General features: G+C 39.1%; 3 protein-coding genes across 5 annotated transcripts; 2 read left to right on the top strand and 1 right to left on the bottom strand.

Annotated features, from left to right (window-relative positions):
* Positions 1 to 983: 983 nt before the first annotated feature.
* Positions 984 to 7,334, top strand: pgm3 (phosphoglucomutase 3). The gene is made up of 13 exons (XM_012868820.3): positions 984 to 1,119; positions 1,764 to 1,980; positions 2,056 to 2,240; positions 2,325 to 2,392; positions 2,474 to 2,607; positions 2,691 to 2,886; positions 4,090 to 4,247; positions 4,328 to 4,411; positions 4,494 to 4,592; positions 5,776 to 5,895; positions 6,006 to 6,128; positions 6,565 to 6,738; positions 6,831 to 7,334. The coding sequence occupies exons 2-13, from the start codon at positions 1,774 to 1,776 to the stop codon at positions 6,918 to 6,920; spliced, it is 1,638 nt and encodes a 545-aa protein (XP_012724274.2). The 5' UTR covers positions 984 to 1,119; positions 1,764 to 1,773; the 3' UTR covers positions 6,921 to 7,334.
* On the bottom strand, positions 7,335 to 12,421 carry ngs (notochord granular surface). Of its 3 annotated transcripts, none has more exons than XM_021319624.2 (11): positions 12,154 to 12,421; positions 11,572 to 11,740; positions 11,217 to 11,366; positions 10,943 to 11,062; positions 10,740 to 10,835; positions 9,330 to 9,464; positions 9,099 to 9,209; positions 8,574 to 8,684; positions 8,151 to 8,275; positions 7,767 to 8,036; positions 7,335 to 7,673 (listed from the first exon to the last, which is right to left on the bottom strand). In XM_021319624.2, the coding sequence occupies exons 1-11, from the start codon at positions 12,342 to 12,344 to the stop codon at positions 7,580 to 7,582; spliced, it is 1,572 nt and encodes a 523-aa protein (XP_021175299.2). In that variant the 5' UTR covers positions 12,345 to 12,421; the 3' UTR covers positions 7,335 to 7,579. The 3 variants fall into 3 exon arrangements, with proteins under 3 accessions (XP_021175299.2, XP_012724275.2, XP_021175300.2); XM_012868821.3 differs by having other exon boundaries at positions 11,572 to 11,737; XM_021319625.2 differs by having other exon boundaries at positions 7,577 to 7,668.
* A 1,854-nt stretch (positions 12,422 to 14,275) lies between these two features.
* ccnc (cyclin C) lies at positions 14,276 to 23,626 on the top strand. The gene is made up of 12 exons (XM_036147549.1): positions 14,276 to 14,429; positions 14,714 to 14,820; positions 14,985 to 15,069; positions 17,006 to 17,075; positions 17,261 to 17,312; positions 17,411 to 17,466; positions 18,376 to 18,411; positions 20,021 to 20,112; positions 20,214 to 20,281; positions 20,392 to 20,471; positions 22,096 to 22,214; positions 22,348 to 23,626. Exons 1-12 carry the CDS (start codon positions 14,398 to 14,400, stop codon positions 22,400 to 22,402), a joined length of 852 nt encoding a protein of 283 aa, XP_036003442.1. The 5' UTR covers positions 14,276 to 14,397; the 3' UTR covers positions 22,403 to 23,626.
* Positions 23,627 to 24,205: the final 579 nt, after the last annotated feature.

Here is a 24,205-nt window from a genome sequence, read left to right as displayed (position 1 = left end):
GTTTTCTGTTACATTAAACCATCACATACGTTGGAATCCTTTTTTTTTCTTACAGAAAATATATGTCAATAATAATTTTTACAACAAAGGGACAAACCCAAAAGGTTCATCTGACCCACCCATGAGGAAAGGTCCACGTTTTTAGACAGAAAAAGGGACGCAGGTGTGGCAGAAAATGTGCACGAATATTCCTTGATAGAGTTACCACTAACAACGCTGAGACTTGGTGCCCATCGCTGGACCTGTTGCCAAGATTCTGCACCAAAGAGAGGCAGACACCCAAGCACAAGTAAAACAGATTTAATCCATTGCGTCCAACATTGACCTAATACTGTATGCCGGGAAAGATTTCCACATCTTGTCAACTTGTCAGTTTGATTTTGGATAGAACAAAATCATGTAACACAGGATTCATAAAAGCCACTAAACATAAAACCAGGGGCAGCATCCTGTTCCTTACCAGCAAACGAGCAAAACGCACAAACCAAGGCTATACATAAAGAATAATTAAACGTTCTAAATAACGTTTTTATATGTTTGTCAGTGAGTCTTTGTGATATTTTACTCAACCACAGCCTACTCCCAGCCTATTAAATGGGTGTTAACGCCTCTCTTCTCTTGGTACGTTATTTCAAAATATAGGTGTATTTAGATGGTAAACACACACACACACGTATGCATATATATATATATATATATATATATATATATATATATATATATATATATATATATATATATATATATATATATATATATATATATATACGACAGTATATAGCCTATATATATATAGATAGATATTTTATTTATTTATTTACTTTAAAGCAATCATACACATTAGTGATATCAATATTTGATTTTGGATATATTAGGATTCTCAAGAACATTACAAAAATGAAAGGTATTTGTCGGTATTTCTGCATAATTTTTTCGCATTGAAGGGCAGGACTTGCCCTGACCAAAATGGCAGCCATCTAAGCGGAAGCATCGAAGGCGGGATTTCCGCAGTTGAACTGTGAACTGCGGCCACGTTGTCACGCTGAGAAGGAGGAGTAAGCAGGAGAACCAGGAAGTCTTCTGCGAGCACAGTTGTAATGCAGCTCTAAAACCCAGACAGTAAGTGAATTAATGACAATTTATCGCGTAAATTGTGTTCCTGCCTTTGGGCTGTTTTTTTTTAACACCAGTAAAGGGTTTCTCTAAAAACAATATGTCAGGAGACTGGCTGTACTTTTCGTCTTTTAGTTTATTAGCGAGAAACTCCTACTACAGCTGGGCGTATACTTTGCCCTGTCATATATCTTGTGGGGTAAAGTCAATCTGCAACTTTCAGTGGCTGTTTTAAGTTTTCTTTCTATACTTTATTCCGTTAAATACATTGTAGTCACCATTTTGCTTAAGATCAAAATCCCAGATCCCTTTCCCTACTGCCTTCACAAATAATAATCAATTTGTTAAAACTAACATCAGTCTTGAGCACAACTGGTTGAAATAAATAACACTTCATCTTGGTCCAGCATCTATAACCTCAGTATTATCAAAACATAAGAGCGGCAAATTAAGCCCCATCATGAAACACTAATTAGTTTTGGATTTAAATTGTGAATGAATATTTGACTCATTATTTGCTTTCAATCCTGTAGAGGTTGGGAAATTCTAGTTCTAAAGTTCTAATTTCATCAGAAACTTCTAAAGTAAAAAAAAAAGGTTGTCCCTGCAAGTGGCGGAATGCTTTCTTAAATAACTTTCTGGTTTTAAAGCTTTTCAGAGATGGCCCATTTTAAAGAAGTAAACGAGCAGTCCGGTCTGCACCCTAAGCCAGCGGGCTTGGTTTTACAGTATGGCACAGCTGGCTTTAGGACCAGTGCCAATCAGCTGGACCACATCATGTTCCGGATGGGTTTGCTGGCCACGCTCCGCTCCAAGAAGACCAAAGCCACCATCGGAGTCATGGTGACGGCGTCGCACAATCCCGAGGTCAGCAGTTGATTCAGAGGGACCGGTATCAGCGTTCCGCTTTGCGTTGGCTTAACACCTGCGCTTTGTTTGCAGGAGGATAATGGGGTGAAGCTCGTTGACCCGATGGGAGAGATGTTGACGTCGTCGTGGGAAGGCTATGCCACCCAGCTGGCCAACACCGAGCAGGAGGAGTTGCTTACAACGCTGAAGGATATCGTAGAGAAGGAGGCCATCGACATGAGCCAGGAGGCCAACGTATTTGTGGGAAAAGATACCAGGTAGGATGAAATACACCAAAGCTGAAACATGTATGAATCAATCCATCACTTTCATGTCTGTGTGAATGCTTTATTTGACTTTAGGAGCAGCAGTGCCAGCCTTTCACAAGCGGTGTTGGATGGAGTTAAAGCCCTTGGTGGTCACAGCAAAGGTGGAGTTGGATATGTTTCTCTTGGTTTTCACAGCTTGCTTTTTTTATTTGCTATTTACCATAGTCTGTCTGTCCTGTCAGACTATGGTCTGGTGACCACTCCACAGCTGCACTACATGGTGTGCTGCCAAAACACACAGGGGAAATACGGAGAGGCAACATTGGAAGGATACTATAGTAAACTCAGCCAAGCTTTCTCTCTGCTCGCCAAGAATGTAAGAAAATGGGTCACGTTGGGCGCGTGTTTTTTCTACCTCGCTTCTTGTTCCTTTAACTTTTTCTTTTCGCTTTCTGGCAGGCATCTAATCGCACGGATGACCAGAAGCACCTTAGTGTTGATGGTGCTAATGGCATCGGGGCCATAAAGGTACGCGAGATGGAGAGTCACTTAAAAAAAGACCTCCAGCTTTCCATCTTCAACGACGGCAGCAGAGGAAAACTGAACCACCAGTGCGGAGCCGACTTTGTCAAAGTGCAGCAGAAGCTTCCAACAGGTACGGTCTTAAGGTGCACGAGTTAAAGCAACGGCTAATTATCTGCATGTTTACATTGCTATTTACACCCGTTGAACATTTTCACTTCTTATCACATAACAACCAGAATCTTCAATGTATTTTTTCTAGGTGAGAGACAAACACAAATAAGAAACTACTTTTGAAGTGAAAGGAGAAGCATGCAGGCTTCCTAGAGTTTCTAAAGATACATTTCTGAAAGAGTGCTCATCTCTCATTACACTGATATCCCGAAAGGAATTCCAGTGCAACCAATTCAAATCAAGGAGAGCCTTATTATTCCAAAGGGTCAAATTGTTTTGCAGCCACCAGATAATCAATAAAAAAAAACAGAGATAATGTCTAATTGACAGAAATGCAAAAATAACAGAGGAAAGCTCACATTTCCCAGCACCCTTAGCACTCAGTCAAAATTTAAACCAAAAACCTAGGCTGGACAATATAGGAAAAAAAACATATTGCTAAAATAGAAATCATATTTATTGATAATTATCAAAAAATTAAAAACATACATTTTAAGTGCAGCCCTGGCTATTTTATGCTGCTGCTTAATCGCCTATTTTTAGATAAAGAACACTGAATTCCAACACAACCCTTTATTAAGCCAACTTTTTACCAACACTGTAAGTCTTTAAAAAAAAAATCGAAGAAGAAAAAAAACATGTCCTCGCTGAACTCTTTAAAACTTGATAAAGGTGCGTATCTGGTTCTGTTTGTGATTGGTTGGCAAGGTATAATGACTGTAGTCTTAACCTACATGATATGCTAGAATGCAAAAGTAAGGAAAACTGTTGTATTGAATTTTTTATTAACCTCTTTTTTTTCTATTGAACCACACGTCTATTAATCGATATTTATTTTTCATTGAATTATCGTCCAGCCCTACCCAAACCTCTAGTGTAGGTGGGAATCTGAACATTTAGAGACAAACTCCAAAAGACTTGATAATGGCTCTACAAACTGGATTAAGAGGGGCTGAATACAAATGCACCCAACATCTTTCTGGATATCATGTAAAGCAAATGTTTGCATTTCAGCTGCTTTGTGAGGCTCCGTCACATACAATTACAAAAAAAAAACTATTAAGTTTGTGGTTTTTACAGTGGTAGGTTTACTTTTGCAAGGCACAAGGAGTACTGCAACACAAGTCTTTCTATTTCGCGTGACTGTGTCTTCTGTGCTTAGGCATCAAGATCAACCCTGGAGATCGCTGCTGTTCCTTCGATGGTGATGCTGACCGAATAGTTTATTACTACACTGACGCTCAGGGTCACTTCCACCTGCTCGACGGAGACAAGATCGCTACTCTCATCAGCACCTTTCTGAAAGAGCTGCTTAATGAGGTCTGGTCTTAAAATTGTGGGTGTTAAAAAGAAAAAAGGAACGAGTCACACTCTTGTTAAATACTTCTTTGCAAACACAGGCTGGTCTTGACTTGAAGATAGCTGTGGTGCAAACTGCGTATGCAAATGGCAGCTCAACATACTACCTGGAGAACACCATGAAGGTGAGAAAACACATCAATTAAAAGCAATTATTCACATAGACAAGTTGGTTTTATTAGATATTTAAAAAAATATGTATTTTAGGTAATTGTGAGGTGTACTAAAACTGGAGTGAAGCATCTACATCACGCAGCTAAAGAATTTGATATCGGTGTCTACTTTGAGGCAAACGGCCATGGGACTGTAAGTACTGACACACACTCAAAAGTTAAATCATCTGATCAAAAATTTGTCATTTAGTCTGCAGTTGCAGTCATATGGAAAAAAAGTTAGCTCTTTTTAAAATCTTTTTCTCTTTCTGGAGTTTATATTTAAAAGCGCTTGATATTTTGTGTATAAAAATGATTCCTGGTCAAGGTTAGCCAGACAATCCCAAATAACTATACCTTCAATATCTTGCTTTGTCTATTAAAGTGTTGGTTTTCTCTGTTATGACATGTTTTCCGCTTCCCTGTTCCTTGCTCGTCTGGAAATTAGGTTGCACGCCATTTGCCTCGGGAAAACAAAAAGAGGAGCTGGGGTTGGGGTAAACTAGAGTAAAACGTGACCCAGTTAACAGTTGGGATTTCAAAATAATAACCAGGAAAGCTGTTGTTTTGTTCGTAGTAACTCTTATAAGCGTCCTTTAAAGCTGTATTTTCCTCATGCAAACGCCCCTTTGTTCAGTTCAGAGTCCCCAGCCGCTTCATTTGACATTGATTTTAGACACACTCTTACAGCTGTGCATTGTGAAATAAACATGTCTTATCACAGCTCACTGTTGTTGATGCGAGGAGCTGCCATATTGGATCCGGCAATCGGCCTCAGAAAATGTCTGCGACTTTCGGAGGGGAAAGTCCGACTGTAGCAGCCGTTACAATTGATTCTTCCGATCGGAAGTCAGGATTTCCGAGTTCCGACTGCAAATGAAATGTAACATTATTCCAGAACTTTTATGTTGTTTTATTTTTATGCAGGGTGCCATTTTAAAAATCTAAATGTTGCGTCCATGTTGTTTCAAACAGGTTACAGGAGATTTCCTCTTCCCAAGAGTTATCAGCTTATAGCAATGTGACATAAGGACAACACTAACTAGGATGTCTATGTCTGGACAAAGTTGTGACTTTTTTATTTCCTGGTATTCGTTTTTCAGTGGAGAATGTTGGATTCTGAATTGGAAATGCTGTATAATCAACTGGGAACCTGTCCAGTGGTTACCCCCGCCTCCCGCATATTGTCTACTACGATAATCCTTTTCAGACCAATTATTTTTATTAAATCCTGAAATGGAGAACATTTGAATGGAAATACGGTGTACACTTTTTTATGACCATAACATATATTTCTATTGATGTTTAGACTGAAAATGTGTTCACATTGTGACCAGGTGTTGTTTAGTGAGGAAGCTGAGGAGAAAATCCAGCAACTAGCCCACAACACCAACATCAACGATGAGAGGAAGAAAGCAGCTCTCCTGCTGCAAAATACCATCAACATCATCAACCAGGTACACATTTACCACAGTACTAAACTGTGATAGAATAAAAAGCAAAGCCTGAGGCTCTTCGTTATGAAAATACTGAAGCGTGTCATTAGTAATGTGAGTGTTTTGTTCAGACCGTAGGCGATGCTATTTCAGACATGCTGCTGATTGAAGCCATTTTAGCCATTAAAGGGATGACGGTCCAGCAGTGGGACACCATCTACAGTGACCTGCCGAACAGGCAGCTTAAAGTCAAGGTACGCAAAGCGGTCATTTACTGGTAAGCATACAGTGCCTTGCAAAGGTATTTGTTCTCTCTGCAGAACTTCTTGTTCTCCTTGAAGAACTTCAACCTGTAAAGTATTTTATTTGGGTTTATTGTGATATCTCAACATAAAGTTGCGCATAAATACTTAAATCTTTCATATCTTAACTAATTGTGTTATAAAATAAAGAAAAACTGTTGTTTTTCAAATTATAAAGGGTAAAATCTGTCTTGCCTATGTGAAGATATAACTGGCTCCTCTGTTCAACCATGAACAATTAAGTGTAACTGTAAATTACCAGTAGGCTTGGTTCAGTTTTTCTAGCCACATTCAGGTGTGATTACTTCGTCTTTAGAATCAAAATCAAATGAAATTATTCATATAGTATTCAACAAGTATTTATTTATTTATTTTTTGTGTGTGTAAGGTTTCTGACCGTAGGGTGATAGAGACCGCCGATGCAGAGAGGAAGGCCGTCACCCCAGCAGGGCTGCAGGAGGCCATCGACGGCTTGGTGAAGAAGTATAAACAAGCTCGCTCCTTTGTGAGGCCCTCTGGCACCGAGGACGTGGTGAGAGTTTATGCAGAGGCAGACACCCAGGTGAGAAATACTCTATTTTATTCACTTTCTCGTCGTGCCATTGCAGAGAACTAGGGTATTCTGAATAACAAGGTTTTGTTTTTGTGCTTTAGGAGAGTGCAGATGCGCTGGCTCATGAAGTCAGCCTTGCAGTGTACGGCCTGGCAGGGGGAGTAGGGGATGAACCCAAACCTTTGCATTAGACTCTCACAGTGACGCTGCATGATGTTGCCAAATCAACATTTTGAAAGAAATCTCAGTTAATTATTGTTCTCTAAATCAGCTTTTTTATAGATTTTTTTTCCAGGGAGGTTTGTCATAATGTTTAACTGCTCTTTGTACTTTATTATGTCTTTCTCTATAACTGTTAAATGATGCATAACCTGGGACGTGGTGTTAAGGATGAAAGTATCGGGTACGGAAGTAGATTTCTGTGTGATATCAAGGTTGCACTACACTGTATATATGAACAGCATGATTAACGAATCAATTTAATGTTTGAACTTATTTCTAATGATTAAGCATGCTTGAGCCAGGTGTCTTCAAAACAAATCAAAAGTTTACATGTCACTTAAAAATACATAGGTTTTCCTAATAAAGTCGAAGTAGTAAAGAAATGCTTTTGCTTGCTGTTTATTTTGTTATCTTCAAAAACAAGTTCAGGACACACTAGAAGAGTAAATAAGCAGAGCAGCTGATTATAATAGTATGATAGTAGAAGCAGTATTATAATATCAGATCTCACACAAAGGTATGGTTTTCTTGTCAAACGCGGTGCATGTTTCTAAGGTTTTCAAAATGTAATGAAAACACCCGGAGCGTTATTCTGCGGCTCATCAGAGAGGATCACACATTGAGGCGTTTATTCTTCATCAGTGTCCTCAGCAGCTCCAGAAATGGTGATGGTGCACTGCTGTGTGTCGCTCAAGTAGGCGTCCCCATCTGTTTTAACTGTTCTGGGTAAAAAGAAGAAATGAGAGAGAGAGAGGGGATTGTTTTTTTTATTATTAATTAGTCTATGCTCACTGAGAGCCAATGTCACAGTTTACCTGATGAGGAGAGTCTTCCTCTCAGACTTCTCAATCGCCTGCTGCTGTAGGTTGCCATCAGCCGGGTTGTCTGCAGAAACAGCAGCAGGGGCTGTTTCTGCATTCACTGTGCACATATCTCTGGGGCCTTCAGGTTTTAAAGCCCCTCTAGTGGGTGTGAGTGATGCTGAAGTGTCAGAGTGGCTGCTGTTAGTGAGTTGAGGGTATTCGGTCAGGGAGAGCTTCCCAACCATGGTGCTCAGACGGCTGTCTTCACCCTCGATCAGCTTTCTGCAAAACAAACAGTGCAACCCTATTAGAAACAGTGATACACAACCTAGGAGATGGCAGTCCAGATGGCGCAGCGTTCCCTTCTGAGCCTGAACGGTTTAAACCTTTCTTCACCTGTAGGTGGCGATCTCAATCTCAATTGCCATTTTGGCATTCAGGAGTTCCTGATGTTCCCTCATGAGAAGAGCGGTCTTCTGTTTGGTCAGCTTTAGGTCCTGATTAACTGCCACAATGCGCTCCTGTTGAGATGGGGCAGGATCAGGAGGATTGGATTGATGCCATCATAGCTAACAAATTAACTCATTTACATAAGAACATGATATTTTGTCCCCAAACTTGTTGGTAAAAACATCCCATTTACAACTGACAAGTTTTTGTAATTTAATAAGGAATCTATTAAGATTTGTAATGACTTCTAAATCAAACTCATAAGTAAAAGTCAGCTCTTTAACTACATACAATCATCTAATATATTTTTACTAGGATTTTTGTGAGTTCTAGCTGTTTCCAAGCAATACTACGTCAGTAGTCAGTTACCTCTAATTCTTCCTCTAACTTCTTTTGTTTCTCTTTGGCGTTGCGGATGTGGGTCTCCAAATAATCATTTCTTGTCCTTAGTGACTCCAAGTCTCGTTCCTTGCTAAGAATCTTGGCACGAACACAGAGGTAAACATGCAGTTTATTAAGTTTACACAATGTAATTAAACCAATCACACTGCAAATAACTACACAATTTTGAGGCCTAACAAGTTATGGGTTAGTTTAAATTAGTTTTAGAATTTCTAAAATGGTAAAATAAGATAATTTGCAAAAGATTATTTTTACACCTGTCGGCAGCTTTCATATCAACAGAGGGTACGGCAATAAGTGAAGTCTTGTGTTCCTTATATTTTTGAGATTTCCAGACACCACTTGTTGGAAAAAGCAGTAAATTTGACTAAACCGATGCTCTGGCATGAACATTGCATAGCGACCTGCAGAAAAAGCAGTTTCTGTAGGGGAAAGATCAAATCTTAGGTGTTTATGTGCACTTCGAGAGATGTATAAATTAATCATACTCACATCCTTCCTATAAGCAGCAATTTCCTCCCTCAGACTGCGAACACATTCGGCGTGCTTGGAAGAAGCATCATTCATGTCCTGAAACATCGATCTGTACCATGCGTCCATTTCCTGGATGAAAACAGACAACCAGTGTGGGGATTAAACCTGCATGGTTATCACTTTTGTTCAAAGATAACTACAGTGACAACTGTCAGCCTAAAAAAAAAGGATATTGCTGTTCCACAGTACCTGCAGATTCTTGGCAGCAATGCTGTCATACTGAGACTGAATCTGCGTGAGAGCGGAGGAAAGGTCTGGGAGGTCGAAGTTCATATCCATCTTAGAGGTCGCTGAATAGATCTGCTGCATCAGCTCATCGATTTCCTTTTAAGCAGATCAGACATAATGTGAAATCACAAATTAATTCTGTTTCCTTTTTATTAATGTGTCCTACTGGCATCGTAGCATCAAGGGTTTTCTGTCTTAATGCCAAAGAGAGCGCAACAGATTTACTCTCACAAGTGTAGCATTGCTGCTTTTGCCATAGTGCTCCGCTTGATATATATATGCAAAAAAAACTTTATTAGATAGTATTTTGAGATTATTTTGAGTTCAATGGTCACAGTAATGGAAAGGTAATAGAAAAAGAAAGGAAGAGAAAAATATGAGACAAAAATGCTAAAAGGGAGAAAATGTGACAACAATGGAGTAGAGGAAAAAGGGAGTACAAGTTGAAATCCTCAGCCTGCTTGTATACCTGCAGAGAGAGATATAAAAAGAACAGCAAAACCAACCAAAAAAGTATCACAGAGACACTGCCTTGACAACATCACTAAAAAATATTTTGTATTATTTAATACAAGATGTATAGTGACAGCCAAAGCTGATGATAGGTTTAATCTGTTTAGAAGTGAATCTGTAATCCTGATTCTTTTCATAATAATCAATGATTTGGTTAGAAGCTCTGCAAGTTGTGGCTCTTTAGACCCTCCACTGTGGTCCTAAAAAACTGAGCAATGTTTTAAAATGTAAAGGTAATTAGAAAGGGGCTAGCTTAGGAAGTTTCTCCTGGTTGTTTACATGCAAAGTATGCATAGCATTTCCACAAAGAATAACTCTAATACTTGTAATGTAAGGAATTTTCCTTTTTTGAAATTATTTGTCATTTGGAAACTGATAAACACTAATGTTTGCTAAACATTTCAGATTTTCCTTTTTTTCCCAAAATCTTTGAAAACCATGTCGCATTTTCCTTCAACTTCCCTTTCATGCACTACTTTGTGTTGATGTATATAAGAATCGCAGTAAAACTGTCTGCTTATAACTGTTATGTGACAAATGTTCATACGTTTAGGTGACATGATTTGCAAGATGCTGTACTGATGTATTTTAAACACCGAAAAATGCTGTCTGATGTTTTTCACACTTTTACCCAAAGCCTGTCCAGAAGAATCACAACTTGTGCGCCTGGATGAGTCCCTCTCTTCCGACTGATAACGGGGATGTTTATCGTTGTACTCACCCTAATCAATCATCAATGTCTTGATTTAAGTATAACCAACATCATCTGTTACCCATGAATAACAACAAAAGGCATGTCAAACATAAGCTGCTGACTCATGCATGCAGTGTTTGTTGCACAGGCAGATGTATTGTTACCTCCTTGTGAACCCTCTGCAGAAAGGTCAGCTCCACCTCCAGGTTTTCCAGCTGCTTTTCCAGTTTAATCCTGACTGAAGTGGCCTTGTCCACATCCTGGGACGAACAGAGGTGTCCAGTTTGGTAGGTTAGGGGGAAATAAAACACATTTCTACTCTAAGTTGAAAATAAACTCTGAAAAAAAGCCTCTCGTCATGTATTACCGGACGCAGAGTCTCAATGTGACGCTCTATCTGCTTCCTGGCGTCAAGAGCTGCGTCATATTCAGACTTTAGCAGGTCCAGCTGGCAGGACATTGCCTTCTTGGAGTCCAGAGACATGTCCTGTAAAGGTACGGTGGTGAAACTGTTGTTTAGGCAAAATTCCCAGCAAGCAATTGAGTAAAGGAAATTACACCAGAAAGACTGACAGTGAAAACCTCCAAAATAAGATGAGATGGAAATGCTGGAACGGATTTAGATGCAGTCTTTTTCTTACCCTCTGCTCCCTCATTTGTTCAGCTTCCCTGTTCAGTTCCTTTAGCTGTGATGCATATAGCTGCCTGAGACCCCCTGTTCTCTCATGGGCACTTTTCAGCGCCTCAATGTCAGCCTCCAGCAGCTTGTTCTTGGACTCCAGTGTTCTAACCTAGTGGAACGTAAACAAGAGTTAAAAACTGCTAAGAAGAAAAAAAAAAATATCCCATTGAAGAAAATGTATTAAACCTAAAAACCTACTTTCTCAAAACCAAAGCAAAAGTTATCGAGGCCACAAGATATAGTTAAGATGCATAATCAAAAGCATGAGAACATATGTATAAGATTATTCTTTGTCTGTATAGATTTTCTCCTACCTTTTCGATGTAAGATGCCAGGCGGTCATTGAGGACCACCATCTCCTGCCTCTCATTGGTGCGAGTCAGCTTGAATGCCGTGTTCTCTGCTGCAGCTGCATCCAGATCCAGATTCGCCCTGTGTCCAGTAGACCCATCCAAGCACAGTGTGCCCATACTCGCACTGCTGCTGGTGGAAATGTTAAAAGGGTTGCTTGCCAAGGCACCTGTTTAACTATGTTTAGTTCGAAACAAGCTGCTGTATGCCTATCTTAATTAACCATTCACACAAAGTTTTGAATTATGAAACCGATGAACAGATAAAGGTCAGTGTATTGCATCTATCTCCCTGAAGAAGGTATCTCTGCAACATTCTTATTATTTAGATAAGATAAGATAAGATAAGATAAGATAAGATAGACTTTATTGATCTCACAGTGGGGAAATTCACATATGACCTCCCTATAATGGTGTGGCCACTACAGTGGCTGATTGATGTCCAATTATTTTATCCTAACTTAAACTGATGTTAATGGGTTTTTTAGATATATTTGTTGCATATGCACACTTTAAAAGTTGCAACAGGCTTATGTGATGACCCACCTGGTCAGACGAGGCTTGCTGGTAAGGGCCCTGCAGCCTGTTCCTTTCCACCCCACATTCCTGTTAAAACTGGCTGACCTGTGGCGGGGCTCCCTCCGGGTGGGAGATGGACTTGACACCCGAAGTTGGTTTACAGACGCGCCCTCAAAACGACGACGGTACGAGGACATCCTCTCTGGGCTGTGGCTCATGATGATGGTTTTTAATGGATGCAACTTTAACTAAAGACTGACAAACCGTTACAGCCTCCTCCTCTGAGCCTGCAGCGAAGGGGTCTTTATACTCTTCATGGTCCTTCCCTCACCGCTACGAAAGAATGTTGAACCCCTCCCAACCTATGGTTGAATCGTCCTACAAACATCTACCAAGTTCACGACAAATAATTCATACAGCCTATAGACTGTTGACAGAAAACAACTGCAAGGAGGATAAATTATCCTGCTAACTACCCTGTAAAGGTCAAACTACCTTTAAATACACTGACGTTTGTTTTAAAAAGAAAGCCACTTGTATAAAATTTAAGGTAATAAGATAACATGTTGCTTTTTATATATTCATCGACTTTAAAATCAACGCAAATAGGAAACGTATGATCTTTTGAAAGGATTGCCAGTACAGCACTTGTCTATAAAAAGGAATGTAGAAGATATACTTCAGATATAAAAAGTGTACCTTAACAAACCAGAAGATGTCTGGAACAATGTCCTTTAAACAGATGAGTTATATGCAAAAAATCTTTGTCATTAAAACACGTCATTTTTTTCTTTTTCTTTCCAAAAAACCAATCATGACATATTTGCACAAACACACTATGCTAACTGTCAAGCAAGGTGGTGGAGGGGTGAGGATTTGCATGACCTGGGCACCTTCCAGTCACTGAGTCAACCATGAAGTCTACTTTACAGTTTTTTTGTCATGACGGTTTACATCTAATAATTTCATGTAACTGCTGGGCTGTCAAGAGTAAAGAACTACCATGACAAATTACCCAGTTGACTCCTCTGAAAAGGTTAAAGTACTGTCAAATACAATGAAATCCTTCAGAAAAGTCACTCTTCTATCAAATTTAAGGTAAATAAGAAATTAGTAGAAACTGGATATTTGAATCTTGATTAATTCATTTAAATTAAATACAGTTTGAAAAAGACTTACTAGGCTTGTTTGGGAGAGATCCCAGAAGAACACCTGTTTGGTTTTCTTTGGAAATAATACGCTTGTAAAGTTGTTTCCTGATCAACCACAAGACTTCTGGAATAACATTCGTTGAATGAGACTCAGGTTGAGGTGATTAGTGAGAACCAACATCATGCACAGTGATTTGCCCTTCCTCTGCAGCCACATGACTTGAATCCGTGAACTTTTTAGTATACCAATATATTCTAGAGTCAAGTGTAAAGCAACACACAGATTTTAAATTTTTACCTTATCTTTCTTTTATAAGGACAGTATGACATCTGTTGTGTGTTTTTACACAACAAGGTTATATTTTAGGAATTTTAGAACCTAATAAAAACGTGACAATTTTATATAAGATGCTAATATTTATGACACAATAATCAAAAATTGTGATTTTATTTTATCTTTGCAATACAGGTGCAAAACATATATAGCTAATTTTACTCTGACTATCACAAACCGCGTCATTGTTTATTTGTCAAGGAGGTTTTTATTCCCTTGATTCTTTCTAATTAAACAAACAACCCATGTAAAGCCTGATACAGGTAGATGTGAGGAAACTTCGCATTTTTAACAAACAAAAATATTTTGGTTACTTTAATATATATATATATATATATATATATATATATATATATATATATATATATATATATATATATATATATATATATAACGTCAGGCTTTCAAATTGTCTTTGTATTGCAATTGATATGTTAGACCAAAAAATAAATGTTTCTCATGTTCTCTACATTTTGATATAGGTTGTGTAAAATATATTCATTTGTATGTTGTAAATTGTATGTTCAGAAAAATACTGATTTTGTTAAAGACGTAGAGGTCACATAAATATTTGTAATAAAAATTATACATTTGGAGTTATAGGGTTACGTTTCGTCCAGTTGTTACGCCGAAAAAGGCGGAACCAAAGAATATGAAACGGTATCCGGAAGGTAGTTGATGTTACTCCCGCTTTAGCTAGCATAATTACTTTCCTGGTTGTATGCGCTCCTTTGTGGGGGGATATTATCGATTAAAGAAATTCCCCCTTACACAAACGTCGGCGACATGGCGGGGAACTTCTGGCAGAGTTCGCACTAGTAGGTTTTTGGAGAATTTCGACATGTTACGTCCTTATTTGGTCTCTGTGTGTCTTTGTTGTGAGGCCTAGCTGTGTGTCGCGGCTAACCCAGCAGCTAGTTTCAAACTAATGCTAGACATAAAAACATAGCCCTACAAATAAAAACACTAATTTAATAAATTCAAGCCTACTATAAATCATATATTTTTAATTGAAGTTGGCATCAATGCTGCTGTGCAGTCTCGGGTCTTGGGTTGTGTGATTTAATAAAATGCCATTTTGTTATTTTTTTTCCCCTTAAAGTCTGCAGTGGGTGCTGGATAAACAGGATCTGATGAAAGAGCGCCAGAAGGACCTGAAGTTCCTCACAGAAGAGGAGTACTGGAAGCTGCAGATTTTTTTCGCCAATGGTATTTGGAATTAAATTCAATAACAGCCTCAAGTGTATCTGTAATGGCCACTTGCGCTGTGTCTGTCTATTCCTAGCACTGCATACGTTCTCATTTTAGCTGTAGATGAAGTGGGATTGTTTGTGTTTTGGAATATATGTTATAATAAATCCTGTGTGTTCCAGTGATCCAGGCTCTGGGTGAGCACCTGAAGCTCAGACAGCAGGTCATCGCTACAGCGACAGTGTACTTCAAACGCTTCTATGCCAGGTAAGATGCTTTTATTGACTGGTAAGATTTTATTGCTGCTAACTTCTGATTTTGGTAATTAAGTCACTTTAAAAGACATTCATGGAAGACTCTTGTGTAAATGTTGTGATATGGCAGTGAGACTTCACTTTCTATAAATTAATCCTTGTTCCTTTTTTGTACCTCAAGAATTAAAATGTTTTGCTGCTGGAGAACATCCTGTCATCCTTTCATGATCTTTATGATTTTAGTAAAACGTTACAATTGCAAGATTAGCATCTTGCATCTAACTTGTCATTAAGATGCTTCAATTTATATGTGACTTTTTGCATCTTGCAGTCGAGATCGACTACAGTAAGAGTTCCTACACATGACAAATTCTTGGTGGGGTAGCTTTGAGTAATGTGTGTATATATATATATATATATATATATATATATATATATATATATATATATACACACACAAAACAACATGATATAATCATATTTATATCAAATACAGGGAAGGATAGCTGCCTCTCGTCATACTTCTTGATTTAATGAAGATCTCTTTAAATATTTTTGTGATAATTGTATCACATTTCATGGGGTTTATCTAGCAACGAAAATGTGTTTTCCAAGAATAAAGCAGCTATCTGTTGTCAATGATGGACTCAAAAAGGTGGATTTTTGTTTCCAACAGACAGAGTTTGGTTGATTTTTTTGATTTGATTTGTGACATTAAAGCTAATGTTATTTTTGTAGGAAAGCTAAAAATTAACCATAGAGCCGTTTACTTGTTGAAAACTTGCTGCATTGAGCGTTAATGGATCCCGCTCTCCTGACACAAATATTACAAATTCTGTCAGGGATAACTGCTCAGTCATTTAAGCATTTATTGTTTTAATGACCGCCCCATGTTCCCCCTTCAGCGCAAACTCTACCGACGTCTGCACGACTAGTGGACGCTCACTGTGGCGCCATTAGTGCAGCCATGCTCAGAAATTTGTTGCATTTACAAAACAAAGATTTGTTTACCAGGGCAGGTAAAAATGTGTCATGACTCCGCATTCTCTCTCCTGGCTGGAGTGTGAGTTCACCTGAGTGGAAAAGCAGGTGAACCTGTGCTGAAAGTAAAGGTGCGATGACTCCGCTTTGGAGAAACATTAAAAGCTTCCGCACACCGCGCAGACGTTTTAGACTTCATAGTCGAGCGCACTCATTAGCTACATTTCTTGTGGCAAACTGACCTACGTTTCCCACAGCAGGCACCCACTGCACACCTGTCTGTATGGCACAGAGTGGGTGTGAAACCGCAGGTGCTTTCGAGTTGTACATAACTTCATTCATTGTCTGTAGTAGGGCTGTGCAATATTATAAAATGTTGCCCTGGCAATGAGAGTTGCATTATATCCCTGTTTTCTTGTTTCCTTTCTTTCTCATCTGTTTGTCCATCACTCTGAGAGCTTCAGCATTTTGGGCAATGATGTTATCTGTGTCCAGCATGAGCATCTGCTGCTGGAAGTCTGTCCAACTGGCTAAACTTAGCATGAAAAGTTCATAACACCTTGAATATACTAGTGTTATACTATAATATACAATTATTGCACTCTAAGCTTTCCTTTGCAATGTGAATATTGAACACAGTAATATTGTGTGGATTATATATTTGTGATATATTGTGAGCTTGAGACATCCCCCTATTTCTTTATGTCATATATATGAAATCATTCTTAACTCATTTTAGTGACTCATTCTTGTTATTAGGATATAAATTGTACTTAGTTTTGGAGATTATCGAGAGGAGAACCAGAGATTTTGCAGATAGCAACCCATTTCTCCTCCATTTTATCCTTTCTGTTGCATCTTGCATTCGAGCTCTCGTTAAAGCCCAATCTCTGCTTAATATGCGCGCCCTAAATCTTTGCTGCCTTCCAGAAACATTAGTAATCTGGTAACTTTTTTTTTTCTCCCAGGTATTCTCTTAAAAGTATAGATCCTGTGCTGATGGCTCCCACTTGTGTTTTCCTGGCCTCTAAAGTTGAGGTAAGAACATTTTAAGGCAAAAACTGTTTACTGTCTAATTTTACCACCTCAGGTTCTTAGTGTGGAAGAACAAAATTAAATGCTATCATTGTGCATTGTTCTGTCTTCCTTCTACTTCTTTCCCGTTGCATTTTATCTTATGCGACGCGTTTAACCAAACTTGGATGAATTTTTTTTACCTTCAGGAATTTGGAGTGGTGTCCAACACCAGGCTGATTTCTGCAGCGACATCTGTGTGTAAGTGAACACATTCAATTAAAAAAAATCAACTGCTTCAGATTATAGTCCTCCTTTGTCAGAAGTGTTATGTTAACATTGAGTTTTTTTTGGAGCAGTGAAAACAAGATTTTCCTACGCGTTTCCAAAGGAATTTCCCTACAGAATGAATCATGTAAGTGAAATTCTGCTTCTTGTTTTTATTTGATCTCAGAACTTTTGCGTTATTGTGAACTAATAGTAACTGACTAGCATGCAGATATGCATTTTTAAGCTCATGTCAAAGATTTTATCTTATCAAGGTTTGAAACTAGACCCAAGAGGACTTTTTCTTCCTGGAAATTCAAAGTCATAACCAAAACCTCCAAATTAAAGCCGTAATGAACCAAACTATGCCGCTTCCTTTGCTGTTATTTATGTGCTGCTTTTTCAGCTTACCAAGAACCCCTTACACTGTGTCACAGTGTCGCTACAGTACTGTCCATCAATATGTGAGATTCCACAGCTGATGTTGGCACTCATACGATAAAAACTCAGTAAGCTTAGCGCCTCGCGCAAAGCTCCGCTCGCCTCTCCTCAGCCGGCATTGAGTTACCAGAACGTCATCGGCACCGTTTTGACAAACTGCTGCCTCAGCTGTAAATTACAGCGGAGCAACAAAAGGAGGGAGTGGTTCACACAACGCAGAATGAGTTAGCAAAGGCCTGTGACACGTAAACATATCTTATCCTGTCCACATTGCAGACATAGTAAAAGAGATTGATGATGGTGTCTGGGGCTCGTTGGGGGGGTAAAGGGAATAGTCCTCGTCTCTAGAAGGTCACTATCCCAAACAGGGAAAATTATGGAAACAATGCCACAATTAAAGGAGATAAGAATGCTAAAAATCTTTAAAAGCACATAAAAATAGTAAACTTTAATGCAACTTCTACTGTACAAAGCTCAGACACATGCTACAGATAATCCTTGAAGTTTAGCAGCTAATTAGGTCTGAATTATTCATTCCTCTGACATATGCAGGTTTTAGGGTGTGTTTTTTTTTTTTTTTTTAAACAATTCAAACCCAGTTTGTGTGTCTTTCCAGATATTAGAGTGTGAGTTCTACCTTTTGGAGTTGATGGTAAGTAGGTGATTTAACTTGCTTGTCTTTGGTGTGGTTGCATTGCCTTGCAGAAGTATTCATACGCTTGAAGTTATTTCATTGAGTGTTTAATATGATAGACAAACACAAAGTAGCGCATGATTGTGGATATCTTTTCTTTAATAAAGAAAAAACTAAAAACCGTGGCATGCATTTGTATTTAACCCGTCTGAGTTAATACTTAGTTGAACCCCCTTTTCACTGCAGTCAGCTTCCAGTCTTTTGAGCTGTCTCGACTAGCTTTGCGCATTTAGAGGCTGCAGTTCTTACCCGTTCTGAAAGTCTTTTCCAGCCTCTAAACGGGTTTTCTTCCAGAATTGGCCTGTGTTTAGCTCTGTCCATCCCAGTGACTCTAAGCAGTTTCCCTGCTCCTGCTGAAGGAAAGTCTTCTGCATAGAGGAAGCGGAAGCATCTGGATAAGCTCATTAGGAGGGCCAGCTCTGTCCTGGGATGCCCCCTGGACCCAGTGCAGGTGGTGGGAGACAGAAGGACTGTAAGAAAAATAACATCACTAATGGACAATGTCTCCCACTCCATTCATGGAGCTGTTGCAGAGCTGAAAAGCTCTTTCAGTGACAAACTGCTGCATCCCAGATGCTCAACGCTTCCGCAGGTCGTTCCTCAAAGCTGCTGTTAGACTTTATAATATCTGCTGCTCACAACAGACTCAATACATTTTTACAAACATGCTAATGGTCACACGGGTTCTGATCTGATTATGAATCGTTTACACGGTCTCTCAGATGCTACAGTACGCTTGTACACGCCTTAGCTACTCCGAGATTCCGCTTTGCTATCATGCATATCACATATTATCTCATATCATTCGATAAATAGACAAGTGTTTCTACAGTTTTTCCACAGACTATGCGATATTATCAATACTTGTGCAATACTTACTCTGGTATTTTCTTATAAAGCTCATTCTCTGTTGCGTTAGAACTAACTTTAGATTAGATTAGCTTGTTTTCTTCATTACTAAAAATGGTGTGCAACTCTCTTTGCCACTGTCACGGCTAAATTTCTCCATTGTGGGCCAGTAATGCTGGCCATGCTGGCGACCGTGTGTTCAGGAGGATGTGCAGTCATAGTTTTCTGCCAAAGTATTTTGCGTGTTTGCTAGAAAGTTCTGTTTTCGCCGAATCTGACCCAGGAGCCTTTTCCCACGTGTTTGTTGTGTCACATCGCTCGTGGCGCCGAAAGGAATGTATTGATCGACTCGGGTTGGCTGAATGCAATCAGAGTTTGCACCAGTGGTTCCCAACCCTGGTCTTTAAGTATCCCTGTCCTGCATGTTTTACACGTCTCCTTGCTGCCATACACCTGACTTATATGAAGGAGCGATTAAGAGACTTCTGCTGCCCTTAATGGGTGCTGAGTAGATCATGCAGCCATTTGAATCAGTGGTGCTGCAACAGAGACATCTCTAAAACATGCAGGACAGGGATACCTCAGTTGGGAACCACTGGTTTACTCTATAAGGTATAATACTCTGAAGTTTGTGTCTTTTAATGTGACAGAAAGTGTTAAGGTTCAAAGGGTGTGAACATGTTTGGATGTCCTCTGACTGATAGTTGCTGTGTTTCAGGACTGCTGCCTGATTGTGTACCACCCCTACAGACCGCTGCTGCAGTACGTGCAGGATATGGGGCAGGAGGACATGCTGCTGCCTCTGGCCTGGTATGATCTGTGTCCTGATGGTCCTGCGCTTATCAAATTACGTTGCTTCGGATGTCTTTGTTCACTGTCTTCTCCGTCGTTTTTTTTTCTCTCCCCCCTAGGCGAATAGTGAACGACACTTACAGAACAGATCTGTGCCTGCTCTACCCTCCCTTCATGATTGCCCTGGGTAACAGTCGTTCCCTCTTGACCCTTCTTAGTCCACCTTTGTAATCTGGTTACAGACTTGAAATAAGCTACATCAGATCCCACTTAATCCGTTTTCATTTACTCCTGCAGCCTGTCTTCATGTTGCCTGCGTTGTACAGCAAAAAGATGCCAGGCAGTGGTTTGCTGAGCTCTCCGTGGACATGGACAAAGTAAGAGGGATTTTCCTGTTTTTGGGATTTTTGCCCATTCTCGCCTCCTCTTTTGATAAGCTAGGTCCTCTCACCATTTAAGGTGAAATAACTTGTTATGAGAGACAGTGACTAAATATGCAGTCGGCCATCTAATTATTGACCAACACAAATGTATGTGTATGTAATTGTACAGTTTAAGAAAAATGATAGAGGGTTTTAACATGTGGTATACAAATCTAGGAAGTGTGTTCCCCCCTTTTACCCCTATACACCTAAAAAGTTCCAGGGCAGTGAGGTTCCTTCAGAGGTGGTGGCAGCGTTATGATGTGGGGGTGTTTTGGTCACAAATGCTCTCCTCCTAGTCTGTTTGAGCTGTTTTTTTGTTTGTTTTTTTTTTATAGAGAAGAATGCAAAAAAAAAAAAAAACCCGAAATGTTTCATCTCTAGATGAGAGGTTCCCAACCCTGGTCCTCAGGAACCCATGTCCTGCATGTTCTGTTCCAGCTCACCTGGTTTAAATGATTGCATGACCTCCTCTGCATGCCATCAGGTGCTGCAGAAGCCTCTTATTCGTCCATTCACTTAAGTGTGTGGCAGCAAGGAGACGCCTAAAACATGCAGGACATTGGTCTCTGAGTACCTGTGTTGGGAACCATTGCTCTACATGGTAGGTGCTGGATTTCATTTACAAGCTGGTTGCAGACACACCGCGTAAGAACGAAGTCTGGAATCAGACTAAATGGGTTTTCCACAAATAATTGACTCATCTGGACATAAATACAAATGCATACCACACTTTTCAGATTTTTGTTTATTTTATTTATATAAAAAATTATGTAGTAGATAACTGGAAGTTTCCTTTATACTTCCGATTATCTCTGACTTACTGTTGGTCATATAAATGTGATAAAAATACATTGAAATTTGTGATTGTAACACGACAAAGTGTAAACGGCTTCAAAGGGATATACTTTATCAAGGCATTGTAATTTGTTATCTTTGAAAGATTATCCATAAACAGATTTTTGGGGGAGCTAATATAATATATATACTGATTTCTAAAATGTCATTAGCCTTGGCAATCAACAGTTATATTCAGTAAATTAAAATATGCATTTTTTAGAGGCTTGTTTGTCAGATTAAAAGTACATTTTGGAAAAAAAACAACTTTAAACCCGTATTAAACATGCTTTTCATTAAGCCTCTATTTCTGCATGAAAAATTATTTTTTTCTAATAGTTTGATGCAATATTCTGATCTTAAATGCTGTTTTTTTTTTTATTAGCTTTAGGTGGAAGAAAAATCCTACTTAACAGAAATAACGACTTTAAAACATCAGTCTGTTGTAATCTATGTAACTTTTCAATGATATTCAAATTTAGTTAAAACGACTGCATTTCTCTCCATCCATAAACTAATACGCTGAGTATGCTGAGTTTTTTTTATTTGTGTTTTTTATTTTTTTTTAAACAAGCAATACGTCCTCTTTGTAAAAAGCTTTTCATTGTCAAATGTAACAACTTTAAATAAAGTGTAGATTTAGGTATGGGAGACATGGACGGATGGTAATGCGTAACATTTCAGAATATTCTCTCATATCATAATTTTATTTACTTTAAAGTTATTTGTGTTTTGTGTTAAGATCCTGGAGATCATCCGCGTCATTCTGAAGCTCTATGACCAGTGGAAAAACTTTGATGATAGGAAAGAGATAGCCGCTGTCCTGAACAAGATGCCCAAACCCAAACCCCCACCAAACAGGTATGACTGGATTAGCTTTGGATGTTGGCCGTAATGCTTTAATTTTATGACAGATATACATTTATTGTCATCTCTTTCTATAAAGTGAGAAAAATATTTTAACAAGCTGCTCCTTACAATTTTCTTTCTGCAGTGAGAGTGATCAGAGCTCTAATGGAAACCAAAGCAACTCCTACAGCCAGTCTTAGCGTCATGTCTGCGTCTCCATGAGAATCCATGATGTTAAACTTTAGGAGGGGTTGAATGTTTTCAAACACACACACACAGGACAATCTTTGCCGTATCACAGGGATGGAATCTGGTCACAATGTCCTTTCATAATAAATGGACCCCCCATGACCTCTCACTAGTGTAACTTAGCCTCTCCTTCTCTGATTATCATGGATTCATGGACTGAACAGGCGGCGATTGAAAAGTCTCCAGTGAGCAGCCAACCTCCATTAGGCCAACTCCTCCGACATGAAATAAAGTAGAACAGTGGAGCGGGAGACTGACGGGGGAACAAAGGTGATCGGTCAGTAAAAACTCATCATTGTGATGACATCCTGACATCCTTGAAGCACCCTGAGGAGTCATTCCACGCGGAGCTCCATGGGGATTGGAGAAAAACTTGATCACATGTACTGTGTCTGTGTGCGCCTGTGTGTAGAGCAGCCAGTCTGGGTGGGGTTTTATTCCTCAGGGACGGATGCGATTCTGTGCTGTTTGAATGGATTTATATTGAGATATCCCAGAGGGAAGATGTGTTTTGAGACTCTTAATTTCTGAAACGTTTTCAGCCCGATCTAACGCTATGGGAAGTGGGACGGTCATCTTTAAAGTAGAAATTACTTCTGTGAATACCAATCAACAGTTTGATTAATGATTACACACATCTTCCCTCCTCTTTTGTAAATAGATTTATAATTTTGTGTTTTTGCTTTCTTAAACAGAAATTCTGACTTTATTTGGCTTCATCCTTGTGCTAAACATCGACGTGCACCTGTTGGTTTTACGGGATATATTTGTTGGATTATTCATTGATGTTTAGCTTTCACGGTGAAGTTTTGTTAAAAGCATTTTTGCTTTCACTTTGGAATAAATGCTAAACTCAATTACTTGAGCTCTACGAGGTTTTTACTCTATTCTTTCTGCCCTCCGCCAGCTTATAAATCACCAAATTGTTGCGATAGGTCTGTGCATTTCCCTGCAGATGTCTGTTATGTGACTGAGTGTGCCTTAATAAAAGCACATGCATTCAGGTAACGTGTCAAATATGTCTGAGGTATTGTGAAATGACTTGTGTTCATCTTTTTTTTTTCTCTGGCAAAGTTGCTAAACTGAAAACTGAGGGCACCAATGTCATTTTGATTGAAACCACTCCCACACCCTCATTAAGCTGAGTAAAATAAACATGACTATAAATAATGTGAGTTAAATTGTCTTTTTTATTTTCCTTTGACATGATTACAGGTCGTGGTTTAGATTGAGATCCACAAATGGTGTGATTATATTTCGGCTTTTTAGGTTTGAGTTGAAGATTACTGATTAAAGCTTGTGAAAACCCAAGATTCAATTTGTTAGAAAAATAGATTTTGTAAGAACAGGTAAAAAAGAAAAACAGGTCAGCCTATTGAATGTGTCCATGGTCTGTACTGGGTATTCGGTACCTGGTTGCTGCTCTTGCATGAATTACTCTAGCAATGTGTGACACTGCTGAGGAAGGCCAGGTTATTTTAGCAGCTCTCTCTTCATTCTTTGTAACCTTGGTAATTTCAAGGTGCTTTCCAATTTAAACTTAAATTCAAAATGCATTTCCATCTGAAAAAAAGGACTGCGGACCACAGTCTGTTTCTGATTAGCTCATGTACAATGCTTTCGATGTCCTCTCTACTCCAGGAGTGACTTTGTAGCTCGAAGAATAAAACAGTTGTAGCCCACATCCTGGATCTGTCTGGCTGTTGATGCACTGACTCCAGCCTCGGTCCAGACGTTGTGGTTCTATTCCAAAC

The sequence above is a fragment of the Fundulus heteroclitus genome, chromosome 15 (genome assembly GCF_011125445.2).
Source record: "Fundulus heteroclitus isolate FHET01 chromosome 15, MU-UCD_Fhet_4.1, whole genome shotgun sequence".
NCBI lineage: Eukaryota > Metazoa > Chordata > Actinopteri > Cyprinodontiformes > Fundulidae > Fundulus > Fundulus heteroclitus.
Note: the sequence above shows the minus strand (reverse complement) of the source record. Positions and strands in the feature narration are given on the sequence as shown.

Bases quoted from the DNA above. Each gene is read 5' to 3' on its own strand.
- pgm3 (XM_012868820.3), top strand. From the start codon at position 1,774: ATGGCCCATTTTAAAGAAGTAAACGAGCAGTCCGGTCTGCACCCTAAG. The intron at 2,393-2,473 runs GTGGAGTTGGAT...CTGTCCTGTCAG, and splicing joins CCTTGGTGGTCACAGCAAAG to ACTATGGTCTGGTGACCACT. The intron at 2,887-4,089 runs GTACGGTCTTAA...TTCTGTGCTTAG, and splicing joins GCAGCAGAAGCTTCCAACAG to GCATCAAGATCAACCCTGGA.
- ngs (XM_021319624.2), bottom strand. From the start codon at position 12,344: ATGAGCCACAGCCCAGAGAGGATGTCCTCGTACCGTCGTCGTTTTGAG. The intron at 9,210-9,329 runs GTACTGTGGAAC...GTTTTCATCCAG, and splicing joins TTGCTGCCAAGAATCTGCAG to GAAATGGACGCATGGTACAG. The intron at 8,037-8,150 runs GTGAAGAAAGGT...TTTGTTTTGCAG, and splicing joins ATTGAGATCGCCACCTACAG to AAAGCTGATCGAGGGTGAAG.
- ccnc (XM_036147549.1), top strand. From the start codon at position 14,398: ATGGCGGGGAACTTCTGGCAGAGTTCGCACTA. The intron at 20,113-20,213 runs GTATGATCTGTG...TCTCCCCCCTAG, and splicing joins ATGCTGCTGCCTCTGGCCTG to GCGAATAGTGAACGACACTT. The intron at 20,282-20,391 runs GTAACAGTCGTT...TTACTCCTGCAG, and splicing joins TCCCTTCATGATTGCCCTGG to CCTGTCTTCATGTTGCCTGC.